The following is an 18,602-nucleotide window of genomic DNA, read 5'->3' on the forward strand; positions in this document are numbered from 1 at the left end:
CACTCTGAACCCAGTTTGCTGCTCACTGTGCCTAGCACTGCCTGCACCCCCAGAACACCAAGCTGGCATTTCAGTCTGTGTTACGTGGTTCATCGCTTACAGGCTGGAGAGAGAAATAGTTCACAGTGACACCGAGCTGTGTGATTGGTTCAGTCTGTATATGACTGGTAAGCCTTTTTAAATTTGAGTGGTCAGGTATTCGAATTCCCTGTAACTCTAATCTACAACAACAACAACTTGTATTTAGAAAGCACCTTTAATGTAGTAAAGCATCCCAAGGTGCTTCATAGCGGTGTTATAAGACAAAACAAATACATTTGACACTGCGCCACATAAGAAATTACGGCAGATGACCAAAAGCTTGGCCAAAGACGAAGGTTTTAAGGAGTGTCTTAAAGGAGGAACGAGAGGTAGAGAGGCGGAGAGGTTTAGGGAGGGAGTTCCAGAGCTTAGGGCCCAGGCAGCTGAAGGCATGGCCACCAACGGTTGAACAGTTATAATCAGGGATGCTCAAGAGGGCAGAATTCGAGGAGCGCAGACATTTCGGGGGATTGTGACACTGAAAGAGATTACAGAGATATGGAGGGGCGAGGCCATAGAGGGATTTGTAAACAAGGATGAGAATTTTGAAATCGGGGCGTTGCTTAACGGAAGCCAATGTAGGTCAGCGAGCACGGGGTGATGGGTGAGCGGGACTTGGCGTGAGTTAGGATACGTGCTGCCAAGTTTTGGATGACCTGTAGTTTACGTTGGGTAGAATGTGGGGTGCGTTGGAATGGTCCAAGTCCAGAGGTAACAAAGGCACGGAAGAGGGTTTCAGCAGCGAATGAGCTGAGCCAGGGGCAGAGGCAGGCAATGTCATAGAAACATAGAAAATAGGTGCAGGAGTAGGCCATTTGGCCCTTCGAGCCTGCACCACCATTCAATAAGATCATGGCTGATCATTCACCTCAGTACCCCTTTCCTGCTTTATCTCCATACCCCTTGATCCCTTTAGCCGTAAGGGCCATATCTAACTCCCTCTTGAATATATCCAACGAACTGGCCTCAACAACTCTCTGCGGTAGGGAATTCCACAGGTTAACAACTCTCTGAGTGAAGAAGTTTCTCCTCATCTCGGTCTTAAATGGCTTACCCCTTATCCTTAGACTGTGACCCTCTGGTTCTGGACTTCCCCAACATCGGGAACATTCTTCCTGCATCCAGCCTGTCCAGTCCCATCAGAATTTTATACATTTCTACGAGATTCCCTCTCATCCTTCTAAACTGCAGTGTATAAAGGCCCAGTTGATCCAGTCTCTCCTCATATATCGGTCCTGCCATCCCGGGAATCAGTCTGGTGAACCTTCGCTGCACTCCCTCAATAGCAAGAACGTCCTTCCTCAGATTAGGAGACCAAAACTGAACACAATATTCCAGGTGAGGCCTCACTAAGACCCTGTGCAACTGCAGTAAGACCTCCCTACTCCGATACTCAAATCCCCTAGCTATGAAGGCCAACATACCATTTGCCTTCACCGCCTGCTGTACCTGTATGCCAACTTTCAATGACTGATGTACCAGACACCCAGGTCTCGTTGCACCTCCCCTTTTCCTCATCTGCCGCCATTCAGATAATATTCGGCCTTCGTGTTTTTGCCAACAAAGTGGATAACCTCACATTTATCCACATTATACTGCATCTGCCATGCATTTGCCCACTCACCTAACCTGTCCAAGTCACCCTGCAGCCTCTTAACATCCTCCTCACAGCTCACACTGCCACCCAGTTCAGTGTCATCTGCAAACTTGGAGATATTACATTCATTTATAATCCCGGATATAAAAAGAAGGGAGATCTGTGTTTAAATCAAAGACTCTCCTTGGAGAATCTCAAGAGAAGGAACTGGTCAACTTGAACCTCAAAGTGAAAATGTGAGAAATTTCCAATGAGCAGCTTTTGAGCAACCTGAACTCCCACAGGGATGGGGAATTCTGGAGGGAGGAGGAACCGGTCATGATTTGAAAGGTACTAAAGATTCGAGGGGCTCTTACATTTGGAATCGTTCTTTATTTTGTCCATTTGAGAAGTTAGACAACAGACTTCCTGCTGGCCATATTTTACTTGTTCATATTTTGTTTAATACATTTCCTGACTGGATTCAAATTTAAATTGAAAACCAGGTTTGCAGGCGTTCTGCTCCATTCACACATCGAAGATGAGAGAGATGCTGTGGGGCACATGCTAAGTCCAGTAGCTGAAAGTGATTAACAGACTGGATTTTGTGTTTAGTGATCCCAGACGTGTTACCGAGACCTTCACTGATCCCAAGACTGAGGGAGGCACCCTGAAAGGTATGGGGAGCTGGAACTTGAAGGTATGAGAACTAAAATCATCTCGAGTTAGAGAAGGACATCAATTAGTCTCCTCTTATCTTGGAGACATCAAATATCAACACACTGTTATTTGAAACTTCAAAATATTAAACTCCAGCTCACTTATAAGAGTTATTAACATCAGCAGAAACAAACTCCACTGTCAGAGTGAACATGGTTCAGTCCTGGATGTGATTAACAGCAGCAATAACAGCCGAATCCAACCCCTTCAATCACTTGTGAAGTCGCTGGTGTTTCAGCAAGTGGGATGACTGAGTGAATCCCTTCCCACACACAGAGCAAGTGAACGGCCTCTCCCCAGTGTGAACTCGCTGGTGTGTCAGCAGGTAGAATGAACGAGTGAATCCCTTCCCACACACGGAGCAGGTGAACGGCCTCTCTCCAGTGTGAACTCGCTGGTGTGTCAGCAGGTTGGATGACCGAGTGAATCCCTTCCCACACTCGGAGCAGGTGAATGGCCTCTCCCCAGTGTGAACTCGCTGGTGTGTCAGCAGATGGGATGATTGAATGAATCCCTTCCCACACTCGGAGCAGCTGAACGGCCTCTCCCCGGTGTGAACTCGCTGGTGTGTCAGCAAGTCGGATGACTGAGTGAATCCCTTCCCACACTCGGAGCAGGTGAACGGCCTCTCCCCAGTGTGAATTTGCTGGTGTTTCAGCAAGCTGTATGAATGAGTGAATCCCTTCCCACACTCGGAGCAGGTGAACGGCCTCTCCCCGGTGTGAACTCGCTGGTGTGTCAGCAGGTCAGATGAAGTAGTGAAACCCTTCTCGCACACTGAGCAGGTGAACGGCCTCTCCCCAGTGTGAACTCGCTGGTGCACCAGCAGGTGGGATGAGTTAGAGAATCCCTTCCCACACTCTGAGCAGGTGAACGGCCTCTCCCCGGTATGAACTCGCCGGTGTGTCAGCAGGTGGGATGACTGAGTGTAACTTTTTCCACACTCAGAGCAGGTGAACGGCCTCTCCCCAGTGTGACTGCGCTTGTGTCTCTCCAGGCTGAATGATCGGCTGAAGCCTTGTCCACACACAGAGCATGTGTACCATTTCTCCCCACTGTGAATAGTGCTTTCTGCTTCCATGGTCAAAGGTCGATGATATCCCAGGCCCGATGAATGGAGCGACTCTGTCAGATCTTGATGTGATGTTTGGTTTGAGTTTCCCGTCTGCAAATCCTCCCCTTCTAATACCCTGTAAAAGGAATTTCAAACAGGAAATAGGGAGTGAGAGAGAACCCACAAAAACACAAAGGCAGGTTGAGAAATTGAGCTTATGGTCATCTGTGGGACCGGCACTAGACAAAAGTGACCCTGAAAGGTGCCGGAATGTCCTTCAGGGAAGGCAACCTGCGGTCCACACAACCTGGGCCTACACAAAATTCTGGCCTCTATGGGAGGAGAGAGAGGGGTGGGGTCGGGGGAGGAGGGGGAAGGGTGGGGGCGGACTTGTGCAACGTGACAAGAAGTTTGACAGAACCTCCCAAACCAGCGACTTCCACCAACTAGCTGGAGCAAGGTAGCAGGTGAATGTACCTCCAAGTTCCCCTCCAAGTCACACACCAGACTGACTTGGAAATATTTTGCCGTTCCTTCATTGTCACTGGGTGAAAATCCTGGAACTCCTGAGCTAACAGCACTGTGGGAGCACCTTCAGCACACGGACTGCAGCGGTTCGAGTAAGCGGCTCACCACCACCTTCTCAAATTAAATTAGGGATGGGCAATAAATGCTGGCCCTGCCAGCAATGCCCACATCCCACAACGAATAACAAATCTGTAAATGTAAAATGGATGAAAAGCCTCGACAGAAATACTCGTCTCTAAAACAGTATCTTTGACATAGTGCGGACAGGGTGTGTTTAACAATCTAATCTCCCTCAGGACCCGACTCCCCTGACAGTCCCACTGGGCCCAGCAGTACTGGGGATGAAACCCAGCAGCTTCTCCTCCATCCCCACTACAGCTCAAACTGATGCAACACCCAGGCCCCACAGGCCGGAGAGTGCCTCCCGCCCGCAGCCTCCCCCCGCCTCCCCTCCCCCCGCAGGAAGCGCCTCCCGCCCCCAGCCTCCCTCCCCCCCCGCCACCACCAGGAGCGCCCCCCCACCCCTCCCCGGCTCACAATTGCGGGGCCTGTGGGATAAATGCAACTTGTGTGGGGGAGGTGCTGTTCCAAACCCTCCCTGCGCCCACCTTCCCCGCGCCTACCTGCCCAGGTCTCTCTGTTCCTGCATCCACTTTACAATTGTACCCTTTAGTTTACATTGTCTCTCCTCGTTCCTCCTACCAAAATGTATCACTTCGCACTTTTCTGCGTTCAATTTCATCTGCCACACGTCCGCCCATTGCACCAGCCTGTCTATGTCCTCTTGAAGTCTATCCCTATCCTCCTCACTATTCACTATACTTCCAAGTTTTGTGTCATCTGCAAATTTAGAAATTGTGACTGTGCACCCAAGTCATTAATATACATCAAGAAAAGCAGTACTGACCCGTGGGGAACACCATTGTATACCTTCCTCCAGTCTGAGAAACAACCGTTCACCACTACTCTCTGTTTCCTATCACAGAGCCCATTCCGTATCCATGCTGCCACTGTCCCTTTTATTCCATGGGCTTCAACTTTGCTGGCAAGCCTATTATGAGGCACTTTATCAAACGCCTTTTGGAAATCTATGTACATTATTGGAATGTTTTTAGTGTCCTCTACCGTGAAGACCGATACAAAATATTTCTTCAAAGTCTCTGCCATTTCCCTGTTCTCCATTATTAATTCCCCAGTCTCATCCTCCAGGGGACCAACGTTTACTTTAGCCATTCTCTTCCTTTTTACATACCTGTAGAAACTCGTACTGCCTGTTGTTATATTTCCTGCTAGTTTACTCTCAAACTATCTTCTATCTCTAACATTTGTTTCGTCGCCCTTTGCTGGTTTCTAAAAATGTCCCAATGTTTTGGCCTTCCACTATTCTTGCCTTTGTTTTCAGTTTGATACCATCATTTACTTCCTCAGTTAGCCACGGATGGTTCATCCTTCTCTTCGAGCCTTTCTTTCTCACTGGAATGTATCTTTGCTGAGAGTTATGATATATATCCTTAAATGTTTGCCACTGCTCATCTACTGTCTTACCCATTAATCTATTTTCCCAGTCCACTTTAGCCAACTCTAGTCTTCATACCTTTACAATTGCCTTTATTTAAGTTCAGGACACTAGTTTTGAAATTCTAACATGCTATGATCACTCTTTCCAAGAGGATCCTTCACTACGAGATCATTAATTAATCCAGACTTGTTACACATTACCAGATGTAAAATAGTCTGCTCCCTGGTTGGTTCCACAAGGTATTGTTCTAAGAAACCATCCTGCACACACTCTATGAACTTTTCCTCAAGGCTACCACAAGGTGGATGCAGAGAGGATATTTCCACTCATAGGGGAAACTAAAACTAGGGGACATAGTCTCAGAATAAAGGGCTGCCTGTTTAAAACTGAGATGAGGAAGAATTTCTTCTCTCAGAGGGTTGTAAATCTGTGGAATTCTCTGCCCCAAAGAGCTGTGGAGGCTGAGTCATTGAATATATTTAAGGAGGAGATAGACAGATTTTTGAGTGATAAGAGAATAAAGGGTTATGGGGAGCGGGCAGGGAAAACCTAGAAATTTACAGCGCAGAAGGAGGCCATTTCTGCCTATCGTGTCCGCGCTGGCTGACAAAGAGCCACACAGCCCTCGGTAAGCAGCCCTGAATGTTACATATAAACCTATGAACAATGAATAATGGCGGAAAGGTAAAGAGCACCCAGCCCAACCAGTCTGCCCCACACAACTGTGATACCCCCTGCACAGCAACATTCTACACTCCACCCCAACCAGAGCCATGTGATCTCCTGGGAGAGGCAAAAACCAGATAAAAACCCAGGCCAATTAGGGAAAATAAATCTGGGAAAATTCCTCTCTGACCCATCCAGGTGATCGAAACTAGTCCAGGAGATCACCCTGGCCGTATTCGATTCCCTGCAGTACTTACCATTATATCTGCTCTGTCCAACAAAAGGTCATCCAGTCTAATCCCAATTACCAGCTCTAGGTCCATAACCCTGCAGGTTACGGCACTTTAAGTGCCCATCCAACCATCTCTTAAAAGTGGTGAGGGTTTCTGCATCCACCACTCTTCCAGGCAGCGAGTTCCAGATCCCCACAACCCTCTGCGTAAAGAAGCCCCTCCCTCAAATCCCCTCTAAACCTTCCACCAACCACCTTAAAACTATACCCCCTCGTAATAGACCCCTCCACCAATGGAAATAGACCCTTACTGTCCACTGTGTCCAGGCCCCTCAATATTTTGTACACCTCAATAAGGTCCAATGAGAACAAACCCAGCCTATCTAATCTGTCCTCTGAGCTAAGATTCTCCATTCCAGGCAGAATCCGAGTAAATCTCCTCTGCACCCTCTCTAGTGCAATCACGTCCTTCCTATAATACGCCGACCAGAACTGCACGCAGTACTCCAGCTGTGGCCTAACCAGAGTATTATACAATTTAAGCACAACCTCCCTGCTCTTGTATTCTATGCCTCGGCCAATAAAGGCAAGCATTCCGTATGCCTTCTTAACCACCTTACCCACCTGACCTGCTACTTTCAGGGGATCTGTGGACCAATGGTGGAGCTTTGGAGGCGTGGCCTATTCAGTTGGAGCTGTGCTGCTGAGAGAGAAGGAACTCCCTGCTGAAGCTCCTGTCTCGAAAGCCTGGAGTGAACCCTGAGAACAGCCCAGGAAGAGGAGGAGAGGGCTGGCTTACTATACATTCAACGTCCAGAGGGAGAGGAGGAGAGCAGAAAATTCATCATTTATTGCTACTACAGAGAGTTGGAGAGAGGGGGAAAAGAACATCCTGAGAAAACACCATCCAGTGTGGAAGGAGGGAGAGCCATTTCTACAATCTTCGACAGGTGGGTGTGTTTTGGTGCATTCCCCGAAAGACTTTGTTGTATCGGTGGGGGGAGGAAAGATGACCTTTCGAGGGCCGGAACATCGCGGCGGGTGTGTGTGTGTGTGTGGGGTCTTGCTTACAGCTAGGCCCCACACACCACTGAAGCACCCCTCCCCCATTGCCTAGCCTGGGATAGCTGGAGCTATCTGGCTGAAGAATCTTTAATTACCCTATTAAACATCGTTGGGAGTGTGTGCCTGGGTGGCTCCAGCTACCCCAGGTGAAGACATCTTCTCCCCCCACCCGAAGACCATTCTACAAAGACTGTGTTTTTTTTGCCATCTGGGGAGTGCACCCCAAGAAACACCCACCCATCGCTGTGAGGGGAGACCTGCCCTCGCAGCTTCCATCTTTCCCACCCCCCTCTCTCTTTCTCTCTCTGTCTCTCCCCTCTCTCTCTGAGAGCCCTTTCCTCCTAATTTTTAAAAACAATTAAGACAACTGAGCAGAGGGAGCAAGGCCCCTCCCCATTCGTTAACTAGGGGAGAGGTGTGCCCCATTAAGAGCTCCCTCTGCTCAAAAAACCAACGAGGCCAATTAAAGACCATTAAGGCCTGTGACTTTGGGGTGGGTGTGGCCCTTAAAGGGACCCCGTGATGGCGACCCCATCTACGCCGGTGGCAGGGCCAGCTAGGACATATGCGCAGGCGGCGTCCACATCCACGGCGCCTTCTGCTGCCCTGCTACCATTCAGACTGATAACAAAAAAACACGGGGTCAAGAGCTACACTCACCCCACAATGAGCATTGAGGAGTGCGTGCGGGCGATGGCTGGGGTAGTCGGCCCCTCGGCCATTGTCGCAGCCTCCAAGATGTCTGGGAAGGCCGTGTTCTTCCTAGGGTCGGAGCGGGCGGTGTCCTTGGCCCTCGAAAAGGGGCTCACGGTGGGCGGGACGTTCCTGCCGGTGGACCCTCTCGAGGCCACCGCGCAGAGGGTCATCATTTCAAACATCCCGCCCTTTGTTCCCGCTGAGCTCCTCCTCCCTCACCTACACCAACTGGGGGAGGTAAGGTCGGGGATCAACCCCATACCGCTCGGCCTCAGGGAGAACAGCCTGCGCCACGTGTTCTCCTTCCGCCGCCAGCTCTTTGTCCGGCTGGCGCGGGAGGAGACGACGGAGGGCTATTTTAATGTGGTGCACGAGGGGACTGCCTACCGCGTCTTTTGGATGTCGGACGGCGTGCGGTGCCATGCCTGCAGGGAGGTGGAACACGTTCGCAAGAACTGTCCCGCCTCCAAAGCACCGAAGGCGGCCAGGGCTGGCGCCGCCGCCACCCCTCCCCCTAGTAGCGTGCCGGGAGCTGTCGGTGCGCGGGCATCGTCGGGGGCCTTTGTTTTCACGGCCTCTGGGCGGGGGGGAGGGAGAGCGTCCGATCGGAAAGAAGGCGCGGAGGAAGGCGAAACATCTCGAGGCGGGTCCCCTCAGTGCGCCAGACAGCTTGAACACCGCGCTCAGCCCAACCCTGACACCGGCGAACGTGGGGTGCCCTGAGCCCGTGCCCGAGCCCTTGACCAGTATCACAGAGAGGCCCGGGCGCGGGCAAGAAAAGAAAAAGGGGGGGTGGAGCGGGAGGCCTCGGCAGACATGGAGGTCTCCCTGCCTCCGCGCCTCCCCCAGGAACAAAAGGAGGCGCCGCTCCAATGAGGCGGAGGGGGAACAACATCCCTCCGCGGAGGAGTCGGTGCCCGCCGCGTGTCCCGTGTCCCCCACCAGCGCCCCCAAACTGCGCCGTAGGCAGGAGGAATCTGTCCCCGGGGAGGGTGAGACAGTCGAGGCTGCCCAGCCTCTGCCTCCCGGGGATGGCGTGGAAGATCTGCCTGTCGTGAGGGGCGTGGGGCCAGCGGAGGAATGCGTTGCCGCCGGGTCGAGCGTCCCAGGGACTGAGGCGGGCGGGGCCGAAAAGTCCGAACCTGAGCCCGCCCAGCTATTAACCAACTTCCCCCGGGTGTCGCTCGGCCCGGAAGAAACGGAAATTATGAATAATTTTAACGATTCTGCACATGCTGGGCCGGGGGGTGGCGGCGGGGAGGAAGAACAACAACCCTCGCCCCCGACTTTGGAGCTGGGGTACTTGGAGGACCTGGAACATTACTTTGGCCAGATCTCTCCGTGTTCCCCGGTTCCTGGGACGGAGGAGGAACCCCTTCCGCTGTCACTTCCTGACCCAGCACCACTTTTCAAAGAGCCCAGTGGAGACTCCTCTGTCGACGATCCTGGGGGTGGGATCGGGGCAGAGCCAAGGCCGGATGGAGCGGCCGGGCCGTTTGCCGTACCTCGTGCGGTCGACGGGCCGGCTGCTAGCGGCGACCTCCCGGAGGGGGACGGGGACTCGGTAGAGGACGCGGGTGAAGATCTCGAGTCCATCGCCAGTGAGGCGGTGGATCTCCTCGTGCCCGCCGCTGAGTCCCCCCTCATTCCTGTAAAGGAACTCCGGGACTTTTTGGTCCAGAGCCAGGGTCGCCGCAACCGAGCCCCTCTGGCCCGGGAAAGATGGTCCGAGCCGGGGCTGCTCATAGCTTCCGTCCGCGTCGCCGCTAAAACCATGGCCGCGGGCGGGCCCTTATCAAAGGCGCAAGGCCTTGAGCTGCGCCGGCTCAAAAAGTTCCTCGCTGGGCTGCTGAGGGAATGGAGGTCAACAAACGACTCCACTCCCCCCCCACAATAGGTTAGGTAGAGGTTGCACTATGCTTTTGTCATGAAGATAACCATAGCCAGCCTCAACATCAACGGCGGCAGAGAGGCACGCCGTAGATTTAACAATTTTTCACTCCTGCGGGAGGGGAAATATGCGGTGTGCTTCCTGCAAGAAACCCACACCGTTCCGGGAGACGAAGCCACGTGGCTCCTGGAATGGCAAGGAGAGGTCCGCATGAGCCACCTCACTACCACTTCTTGTGGGGTGGCAATCTTGTTGGCCCCGCAGTTTCAGCCGGAGATCTTGGGGGTCGAGGAGCCCGTGCCAGGCCACTTGCTGCACGTCACGGTTCGCCTGGGGGACGTGCCGCTCCATCTCGTGAACGTGTACGCCCCTCAGCCCGGCCCGCAGCAAACGCGCTTCTTCGAAGAGGTGTCCGCTCTTCTTGGCTCCGTCGACGCGGCGACTGCATTGTCCTCGGGGGGGGGGGGTGATTTTAACTGCACCCTCGAGGCGAGGGACCGCTCCGGTGCCCCGCAGGGCATGACGGCGATGGAGAAGTTGAGGGACCTGGTCGGGTCCTTCGACTTGGTGGACGTCTGGCGAAATCTCCATCCCGACTCCAGCGCCTTTACTTGGGTGAGGCCTGGAGTAGGATGGTCCAGAGTCGACCGCCTTTACGTGTCTCGGGCGTACGTTTCCTGCGTCCCGGCGGCCTCCATGCGACCGGTGCCGTGTTCGGACCACCACCTGGTGTGGGCGGAGCTCGCTTCACTCCGCGCGAGGACAGGGTCCGCGTACTGGCATTTTAACAACCAGCTGCTGGAGGACGTGCGGTTCCAGGACTCGTTCCGTCGTTTCTGGGCCGACTGGAGAAGGAAGCAGGGTGGCTTCCCCTCCTTGAGGCTATGGTGGGACGTGGGCAAGGTTCACGTCCACTTCTTCTGTCAAGAGTACGCGAGGGGGTCGACCAAGAGGCGGGCGGCCAGGGTCGGGCGCCGAGAAAAAGAGGTGCTCGACCTGGAATCCCGTCTCGGTCAAGTCGTCGAGGACCCGGCCCTGCGGATGGTGTACGAAGCGAAGAAGGCCGCGCTGAAGGACCTGCAGCTCGTCGGGTCCCGAGGCGCGTTCGTGAGGTCGCGGATCCGGTTCCTGCGGGATCTGGACCGCGGCTCCCCCTTCTTCTTCTCGCTGGAAAAAAGAGAGTGTCCATAAGCAGCTCTTGACGCTGCTGGCGGACGACGGCTCTCTCATCTCGGATCCGGAGGACGTCAACAACAGGGCCCGTGAATATTACGGGGCTCTGTTCTCTCCGGAGCCGTCCAGCGAGGAAGCGCGTAGAGTTTTGTGGGAGGACCTGCCGAAGGTCAGCCCGAAGGGCGCCGAAAATCTGGAAGCTCCGCTAAGCCTGGCGGAACTGACCGGCGCCCTCGCCCGGCTCTCGAGGGGAAAAGCCCCGGGGCTGGACGGGCTGACCGTGGAGTTCCACAGGGCGTTCTGGGACGTCCTGGGGGGCGGCTACGCACGGGTCCTGGGGGAAAGTCTGGCGACTGGGGAGATGCCCCTCTCTTGGCGCAGGGCAGTCATCGTCCTGCTGCCTAAGAAGGGCGATCTCCGCCTCCTTAAGAACTGGCGCCCGGTCTCCCTCCTCAGCACGGACTACAAAATCTTCGCCAGGGCGATGTCTGGTGTGGCTGGTGAGGTGACCAGGGTCAGGGACCAGCTCGATGGCGGAGGAGCGGGCTGGATGGCGCCAGACACGCTGGCGCGGCGCCTAAATTCCGCCAACGTCCGCCGCGCGGCCGATGCCATCGAGTCGCTAAAAACAGCTCTAGGCCCTGACTCCGTTAGGTGTATCGAGGAGGCTCAAGCACGTGGGGAGATCCCGTCCGAACTGACCCCCGCCCGGACGGAATTACTCATCGGCGCCAAACCCCGGAACCTCCCTCGGGAGCCGGCGCCTCACAACTTGAGCCGCCTCGAGGAAATCCCCTCCGTGCCTTTCAGTTCCGCGCGGAGGGGTTTCCTGTACGGGCTGCTCCTGCACACACTCAACTTTGCCATCCTCGCCTGCCGTCCGGACACGCCATGGTGTACCATCTTGCCGTCCGGAGGAGGCGGGCGTCCCCGATGGAGGGCACTCTACGCGGGAGTCCTCCCAGTATTTATCGGGGACTTGGCCTGGAGGGTGGTGCACGGAGCAGTCCCGTGCAATAAATTTTTAAGCCGGTTCACGGGCTCCCAGGCCGCCTGCAATTTCTGTGGTCTGGAAGAGTCCGTGTTCCATGTTTTTATGGAATGCACGAGGTTGCAGCCCGTTTTACTATTTAAAGGGGCTGCTCCTGAAATTCTGGATGCACTTCAGTCCCACACTCCTGATCTTTGGACACCCTGTGTGGAGGGGAGCGGGTAGGTCCGAGGGCCTCCTCGTAGGACTGCTCCTGGGCACGGCCAAGGGTGCCATCAGCCGGTCCAGGCAGCGGGCGGTCGAGGGGGTCGTTCAACCTGACTGCCTGCCTCTCTTCCGCGCGTACATCCGCGCCAGGGTGTCCTTGGAGATGGAGGACGCGGTGTCCACCGGTACGCTCGCGGCCTTCCGCGAGAGGTGGGCACCGGAGGGACTGGAGTGCATCGTCACGCCCGGCAACCAAATTTTAATTTGATTTTATGTTTTAAAGTTTAATTTGTTTTAATTGCCGGTGTTTTTAGTGTCCCCCTCCCCTTTTATAGGGGGCACTTGGAGAAAAAAATAAGATTTTAGTGCCCAAAAAAAAACCTTTTTAAAAAAAAAAACACAAAAAAAGGGCATTGGAAATGTTTGATGCGCCCCCCAGATCGGGGGGGGGGGACACCATTTTATGATTTAATGTTTTAATTTTCTCCCAAAAAGAGTTCTGTGGATAAGCACTCCAAGGGTCCCTTTGATCATCTACACTATTAAGTGGCCTACCGCTTAATGTGTATACCCTTTCCTTATTAGCCCTCCCAAAGTGCATCACCTCACACTTCTCTGAATTAAATTCCATTTGCCACTGCTCTGCCCACCTGACCAGTAGATTGATATCCTCCTGCAGCCCATGACTTTCCTCTTTATTATCAACCACACAGCCAATTTTGTTGTTGTGTGCAAACTTCTTAATCATACTCCCTATATTCAAATCTAAATCGTTGATATATAACCACAAAAAGCAAGGGACCCAGTACTGAGCCCTGCGGAACCCCACTGGAAACATCCTTCCAGTCACAAAAACATCCATCAATCATTACCCTTTGCTTCCTACCTCCAAGCCAATTTTGGATCCAACTTGACACTTTGCCCTGTTTCCCATGGGCTTTAACCTTCGTGACCAGTCTACCATGTGGGACCTTGTCAAAAGCTTTGCTAAAGTTCATATATACTACATCGTACGCACTACCCTCATCGATCCTCTTGGTTACCTCCTCAAATAATTCTATCAGGTTAGTCAGACACGATCTTCCCTTAACAAATCCGTGCTGACTGTCCTTGCCTTTCCAAATGTAGATTTATCCAGTCTTTCAGGATTTTTTCCCAATAATTTTCCCACCAGTGAGGTTAGGCTGACAGGCCTGTAATTACTCGGCCTATCCTTTTTCCCCTTCTTAAACAAGGGCACTACATTAGCAGTCTTCTAGTCCCATGTCCAAAGAGGACTGGAAAATGATGGTCAAGGCCTCTGCTATTTCCTCTTTTCTTTCGTTCAACAGCCTGGAATGCATTTCATCCGGGCCTGGGGACTTAGCTAATTTCAAAGCTGCTAAAACCCTTTAATACTTCCTCTCTCACTATGTTTATTTCATCCAGAATTTCACTCCCCCTCGATAGCAGTATCTGCATTGCCCCATTCCTTTGTGAAAACAGACGCAAACTATTCATTAAGAACCCTCCCAACATCTTCTGTCTCCACACAAAGATTACCCTCATGGCCCTACCCTTTCTTTAGTTACCTTCTTGCGCTTAATATATTTATCGAACATCTTTGGGTTTTCCTTAATTTTACTGGTCAAGAATTTTTCATGCTCTCTTAGCATTCCTAATATCCTTTTTTAATTTGACCTCTTAACCTTCTATATTCCTCCATGGGACAGAATAAATCTTCATTAATCAAGGACGGTCAGCATGGATTTGTCAAGGGAAGGTCGCGTCTAACTATCTTGATTGAATTTTGAGGAGGCAACCAAGAGGGTCGACGAGGGCAGTGCATATGATGCAGTGTATATGGACTTTGGCAAAGCTTTTGATAAGGTCCCACATGGCAGGCTGGTGATGACAGTAAAAGCCCATGGGATCCAGGGCAAAGTGGCAAGTTGGATCCAAAATTGGCTCAGGGGCAGGAAGCAAAGGGTGATGGTTGATGGATGATTTTGTGACTGGAAGTATGTTTCCAGTGGGGTTCTGCAGGGCTCAGTGCTGGGTCCCTTGCTTTTTGTGGTATATATCAATGACCTGGACTTAAATGTTTGCCATATGATAAAGAAGTTTGCAGATGACAGTAAAATCGTCTGTGTGGTTGACAATGAAGAAGAAAGCTGCGGACTGGAGGAAGATATCAATGAACTGGTCAGGTGGGCAGAACAGTGGCAAATAGAATTCAGTCCGGAGAAGTGTGAGGTAATGCATTTGGGGAGGGCTAACAAGGCAAGGGAATACACATCAAATGGTAGGACACTGAGAAGTGTAGAGGAACAGAGGGACCTGGGAGTGCAGGTCCACAGATCCCTGAAGGTAGCAGGCCAGGTAGATAAGGTGGTTAAGAAGGCATATAGAACATTTGCCTTTATTAGTCGAAGCACAGAATACAAGAGCAAGGAGGTTATGCTTGAACTGTATAAAACACTGGTTAGGCTGCAGCTGGAGAAAGAGGAGATTTACAAGAATGTTGCCTGGACTCGAGAAGTTTGGTTATGAGGAATGATTGGAGATGTTGGGTCTGTTTTCTTTGGAACAGAGGAGGTTGAGGGGAGACCTGATTGAGGTGTATAAAATTATGAGGAGCCTTGATAGAGTGGATAGGAAGGACCTGTTTCCCTTGGCAGAGGGGTCAACAACCAGGGGGCATAGATTTAAAGTAATTGGGGGGTTTAGAGGAGATATGGGGAGATTTCTTCACCCAGAGGGTGGTGGGATCTGGAACTCACTGCCTGAAAGGGTGGTAGAGGCAGAAACCCTCACCCCATTTAAAAAATACCTTGATGTGCACCTGAAGTGCCGTAACCTACAGGGCTACGGACCAAGAGCTGGAAAATGGGATTAGGCTGGGTAGCTCTTCGTCAGCCGGCACGGACACGATGGGCTGAAATGGCCTCCTTCCATGCTATAAATTTCTATGATTCTAATCTATACTGTTAGGGGGCCTGTAGACCACTCCTACCAGTGACTTATTTCCCTTATTATTTCTTATCTCCACCCAAATTGATTCTACATCTTGAGCTTCTGAGCCAATATCATTTCTCACTACTACACTGATCTCATCCTTTATTAACAGAGCTACCTCACCTCCTTTTCCTTTCTGACGATCCTTCCAAAATGTCAAGTACCCTGAATATTCAGTTCCCAGCCTTGGTCACCTTGTAACCACGTCTCTGTAATGGATATCAGATCATACCCATTTATTTCTATTTGTGCTGTCAACTCATCTATCTTGTTATGAATGCTGCGCACATTCAGATAAAGAGCTTTTAATTTTGTTTTATGTGTATACGCTCTGTCCCTTCCTGTCACGCTCTGGTTATCATTTCTCCTATCGCCACCCTTCACTTTTGCCTTCTCTCTTTCTTTGACTTTTTTCATTTCTGCTCACTGGATCTCCCTCCGACACTATTTAGTTTAAAGCTCTGTCTACAGCCCTAGTTATTCGATTCACCAGGACACTGGCCCCAGCCTGAGTCAAGTGCAGCCCATTCCGACTGAATAGCTCGCTCCTACCCCAGTCCTGGTGCCACTGCCCCATGGATTGGAACCCGTTACTCCCACACCAGTCTTGTGAGGTGTTTAAAGTTGATCAAGGACACCGCTCAAAATGTTAGAGTCAGATCCTGTCCTTCAGGAGAAGCCGAGGGGTTCATCAGCTTGTCTTTGATTAAATGTTGTGCTCATTGAGCTGAGCAACAAGTGATCCAATCAAACACTCCCAGGGCAGGTACAGCATGGGGCTAGATACAGAGTAAAGCTCCCTCTACACTGTCCCATCAAACACTCCCAGGGCAGGTACAGCACGGGTTAGATACAGAGTAAAGTTCCCTCTACACTGTCCCATCAAACACTCCCAGGGCAGATACAGCACAGGTTAGATACAGAGAAAAGCTCCCTCTACACTGTCCCATCAAACACTCCCAGGACAGGTACAGGACGGGTTAGATACAGAGTAAAGCTCCTTCTACACTATCCCATCAAACATTCACAGGGCACTGTACAGCACAGATTCAATAGTAACTTTTAAAAGGGAATTGGATAAATATTTGAAGGGAAAACATTTAACGGGATATGGAGAAAGAGCAGGATGTGGGACTAATTGGATCGCTCGACCAAAGGCCAGCACAAGCATGATGGGCCAAATAGCCGCAGTTTAGAATCATAGAACGGTTACAGCACAGAAGGCCATTCGGCCCATCGAGACCGTGCCAGCTGTCCACAACAGCACTTCAGCTAGTCCCACTCACACCCCCCCCCAGCCCTGCAGTTTCATTGAAGGTGGCAGGGCAGGTTGAGAAAGCAATTGAAAAGATATACAGGATCCTGGGCTTCATGAACAGGGGTATAGAGTACGGAAGTGTGGAAATTATGATGGAGCTGTATGATGAACTTGTTTGTCCGCAACTGGAGTATTGTGTCCAATTCTGGGCACCGCACTTTAGGAATAGCTTAGAGAGGGTGCAGGAAAGATCCCAGGGATGAGGGACTTGAGTTACATGGATAGACTGCAGAAACTGGTGTTGTTCTCCATAGAGCAGAGATTTCTTAGAGCTGTTCAAAATCATGAGGGATCTGGATAGAGTAGACGGAGGAAAACTGTTCCCATTGGCAGAAGGGTCGAGAACCAGAGGACAGAGATTTAAGATGCAAGAAAAACAAAATTACGCAGCATGGTTAGGATGTGGAGTGATCTGCCTGAAGGGGCGGTGGAGGCAGACTCAATCCCTGCCAGCGAAAGGGAATTGGATAAGGCCCTGAGAGGGGGAAATGTGCAGGGCGATGGGGAAAGGCCCGAGGTGCCGTTGCAGAGAGGCTGCATAAGCTGGGCGGCCCGAATGGCCTCCCGCTGGGCAGTAACCAATCTGTAAATGTAAGCGCACCTTTTACCCAGAGAGCCCCATCTCCCGGGCGCCGGGACCCGGTTGGGAACAGACACCCTGAAGCCCCGCCCACTCTTTGTTCCAGCAACAATGAGGCAGCGCATGCGCAGTGACCCCGTCCTGTCCAAGATGGCGGCCGGGCTTGTCCCCGTGGGACAAACACGGGGCCTGTAGGCTCTCACTCGGGGCCTGAGGCCTACATCGGGTGTTTATAAAGATTCCCGGCCCACCCGCCGGTCCAGTTCCTCCCCACCGCCCACAATCTCCTACCGCCTCCCGGAGCCGCCTGTCCGACCGAAGTCTGTCACCGCCGCCCGCGCATGCTCATACAGTGAAGGAGAGCCAAGCTCGGCCCCGCCCCCTAGGCGCCGCAAGCCCCGCCCCTCACAAACTCCCATTGGTTTAAGGACCAATCGCCCGCTCGGTCCTCCAGCCCCGCCCCCGCTCTCCCTATTGGTCGGGAGCTGCCGTCAGTCACCCGGGCAGTGTGAGCTGAACATGCGCGGTGGGGCGGGTGAGGGATGGGCGGAGGGAGCGAGTTAATAAACCCCGGGGGGACGCGGGCTTCACACACACCGAGTGCGGCCTAGGCCCCACAGCAAACTCCGCATTATCCACTTCACACACACACACACACACACCCGCTGTGGGCCTCCGGCCTTTGCCCCGAGCAAGGCCCCCAAAAGAGGGACAGCTGCGGGGCTTTCTCCCGGTGACAGGCCCGGGGAGGGGCCGGGGTCGGGGCCTCCCTCACGGGCTGTCAGAGTAAAGATGCAAATCCCACGTGTCCACAGTAACTGACACCAGGTCAGCCCGCTGGAAGGAACCTCGGGCGCCCTGAGCTTGATCTCCGGTGTCTCCTGTCCCCACTGACCCCTTACATCAGTCTCCCCTCACTTTTATACCCTGCGTTGATCCACCTCTGGCCCCGGACTCTTCCTTGTCTTCTCTGCTGGGTTTGGGCAGGAAGCTGGGAAAAGACAGCTGGAACTTCTGTAATCTGTGATTGACACGGACACTTTCCCTGGTTGCCAGCAGTTACTTTCCTTCAGTAATGTTCTCATTATCCCAAAACTACCCTGCCTGCTGTTACTACTTATAGTTTCACAGTTATAGGTATAAACATCTCTCATTATAATCTCATCTATTGTATTACTCACGCTGGTTTCAGTTTATATTGTGATTACTAACACACAAAGCCTGCTCTTTCCCCGGATCTGATTACACATTACAACAGTGGGTTCAGTGAATGGAATGGCTTATCAATGTTGCCATGGCGATCTGCCT

At 52.3% G+C, this 18,602-nt stretch overlaps 1 protein-coding gene across 2 annotated transcripts; it reads right to left on the reverse strand.

Annotated features, from left to right (window-relative positions):
* Positions 1-296: 296 nt before the first annotated feature.
* LOC139276975 (zinc finger protein 154-like) lies at positions 297-18,278 on the reverse strand. Of its 2 annotated transcripts, none has more exons than XM_070894973.1 (2): positions 18,213-18,278; positions 297-3,567 (listed from the first exon to the last, which is right to left on the reverse strand). In XM_070894973.1, exon 2 carries the CDS (start codon positions 3,456-3,458, stop codon positions 2,589-2,591), a length of 870 nt encoding a protein of 289 aa, XP_070751074.1. In that variant the 5' UTR covers positions 3,459-3,567; positions 18,213-18,278; the 3' UTR covers positions 297-2,588. The 2 variants fall into 2 exon arrangements, with proteins under 2 accessions (XP_070751074.1, XP_070751073.1); XM_070894972.1 differs by lacking the exon at positions 18,213-18,278 and adding an exon at positions 4,867-5,943.
* Between the last annotated feature and the right edge of the window lie 324 nt (positions 18,279-18,602).

This window comes from Pristiophorus japonicus, chromosome 12 (assembly GCF_044704955.1).
Source record: "Pristiophorus japonicus isolate sPriJap1 chromosome 12, sPriJap1.hap1, whole genome shotgun sequence".
NCBI classification, from domain to species: domain Eukaryota; kingdom Metazoa; phylum Chordata; class Chondrichthyes; family Pristiophoridae; genus Pristiophorus; species Pristiophorus japonicus.

Bases quoted from the DNA above. Each gene is read 5' to 3' on its own strand.
- LOC139276975 (XM_070894972.1), bottom strand. From the start codon at position 5,192: ATGGCTAAAGTAAACGTTGGTCCCCTGGAGGATGAGACTGGGGAATTA. The intron at 3,568-4,866 runs GTCAGTACTGCT...TTCCTTTTACAG, and splicing joins TACAATGGTGTTCCCCACGG to GGTATTAGAAGGGGAGGATT.